Source organism: Seriola lalandi, unplaced genomic scaffold (assembly GCF_002814215.2).
Source record: "Seriola lalandi dorsalis isolate HSWRI2012SDOR001 ecotype SW California unplaced genomic scaffold, Sedor1 jcf7180002000537, whole genome shotgun sequence".
Lineage (NCBI taxonomy): Eukaryota > Metazoa > Chordata > Actinopteri > Carangiformes > Carangidae > Seriola > Seriola lalandi.
The window spans coordinates 1-1,960 of record NW_019471196.1 but is presented as its reverse complement, the minus strand read 5'-3'; the positions used below and the strand labels follow the sequence as shown (position 1 = coordinate 1,960).

At 43.5% G+C, this 1,960-nt stretch overlaps 1 protein-coding gene and 1 long non-coding RNA gene across 2 annotated transcripts; both read left to right on the top strand.

Moving 5' to 3' along the window:
- The first annotated feature begins 316 nt into the window (after positions 1 to 316).
- Positions 317 to 999, top strand: LOC111662399 (uncharacterized). Its single transcript, XR_002761320.2, has 3 exons — positions 317 to 396; positions 565 to 698; positions 827 to 999. It is a non-coding gene; the product is annotated as an uncharacterized LOC111662399 (long non-coding RNA).
- An 8-nt stretch (positions 1,000 to 1,007) lies between these two features.
- LOC111662406 (ryanodine receptor 1-like) lies at positions 1,008 to 1,894 on the top strand (the record flags this gene model as incomplete). Its single annotated transcript, XM_023416261.1, has 4 exons — positions 1,008 to 1,068; positions 1,195 to 1,387; positions 1,499 to 1,715; positions 1,790 to 1,894. Coding segments are annotated over exons 2-4 (387 nt in total), but the record flags the coding sequence as incomplete, so codon positions are not given.
- Between the last annotated feature and the right edge of the window lie 66 nt (positions 1,895 to 1,960).

The following is a 1,960-nucleotide window of genomic DNA, read 5'->3' as shown; positions in this document are numbered from 1 at the left end:
TCAATCAGTTGAAGCTGAATTTTACTGGTTCCAAACAGCATACACTGGGCGATCAAAGCAATATGACAGTATGATGCAATTTAAAAGAATATTCATGCAACAAACACTAACTATGTGAAGCTTGTAATGTTTTGTAAAGACGGTGCCAACGAGGTCTTAATTAAACTCTCTTTTTTTGTGGGTTTATTAAATGATATTGTGCTTTTCTACCATACCATCCAAAATACATGTACTTCCAATGTTTATGTATTTATATATTGTCACATCTTTATGACAGGGATCCTGGAGGTGTTGTACTGTGTACTTATTGAGAGTCCAGAGGTGCTGAATATTATCCAGGAGAATCACATCAAATCAATCATCTCGCTGCTGGATAAGCATGGACGCAATCATAAGGTCAGGAACATGTAGCACTGTTTGTTGAGTATGTTGGAGAACACTAAATGTCTGAGTTGATTGTAGCTCACATCTTTATCCACATAGATAGATTAATATAGCAAATCTCAAGCTACAAGGCAGCACCAGAATAACTGTCATCAATTTCTGTCTCCATTGTTTTGCCAGGTGCTGGATGTGCTCTGTTCTCTGTGTGTGTGTAACGGGGTGGCTGTAAGGTCAAATCAGAATCTCATCACAGAGAATCTACTTCCAGGTCGTGACCTTCTACTTCAAACCAACATTATCAATTATGTAACCAGGTGGGTAAGTTTGTATGAGCACACTTCAGTACAGGCTCAAAATGCTTTGTGCTCTTTCTTGTGTCCTGAGGCCCAGTTATCTAAACAGCTGCTCTAAATTAGATATTTGTTTTGTAATCCACTTTTAGCATGAGACCCAACATTTTCCTTGGAACGTGTGAAGGATCCACTCAGTATAAGAAGTGGTATTTTGAGGTCATGGTGGACCATGTGGAGCCATTCCTTTCAGCACAGCCATATCACCTGCGTGTGGGTTGGGCTCTGACAGAGGGCTACAGTCCTTACCCCGGTGGAGGGGAAGGCTGGGGGGGCAACGGGGTTGGGGATGACCTCTACTCCTACGGTTTTGACGGGCTTCACCTCTGGTCAGGTAAAGTGAACGTGGTATGACTTTTAGAAGTAGTCTTTTGCATCAGCGCCAGCACAGGCTCATTCTTTGATCTTATGCATTTGTGCCCATACCACTTACTAATTCACTTGCTCTGTGTGTATACAGGACGCGTTCCACGACATGTGGCCACACCCAGTCAGCACATCCTGGCAGGAGAGGACGTGGTCAGCTGCTGTTTGGATCTGAGCGTGCCCAGTATTTCCTTCCGTATCAATGGACATCCTGTTCGGGGAATGTTTGAGAACTTCAACCTGGATGGCCTGTTCTTCCCCGTTGTCAGCTTCTCTGCAGGCATTAAGTAGGATGTTGTGAATTATAAATTAAAGACCATGAATTTATTTTTTGTATAATGAGGGCAGTACAATTATGACATATTAGACTTATGTGAATTTTCCTCTCTAACTTCAAGGTTGCGATTTCTTCTCGGAGGGCGTCATGGGGATTTCAAGTTCCTCCCACCTCCAGGCTATGCGCCTTGCTATGAAGCAGTGCTGCCCAGGGACCGTTTGCGGATTGAGCCCATCAAGGAGTATAAGCATGATTTCGATGGCATCCGCAACCTGTTGGGTCCAACTCAGTCCCTCTCACATACAGCCTTCACTCCTTGCCCTGTGGACACTATACAGGTAAACCCTATACCCTATTCCATCTCTTTTTCATCTTCACTTTTTCCACTGCACTGAGTTCATTATCCTTTCAGATTGTACTTCCTCCTCACTTGGAGCGCATTCGAGAGAAGCTTGCAGAAAATAGCCACGAGTTATGGGCTGTTACTCGCATTGAACAAGGATGGACATATGGGCCAGTGAGTGTTTTCAGTGTTGATTATCTTTCCCATAGAAAATGTTGTTGTGTACACTAACAATTTGCT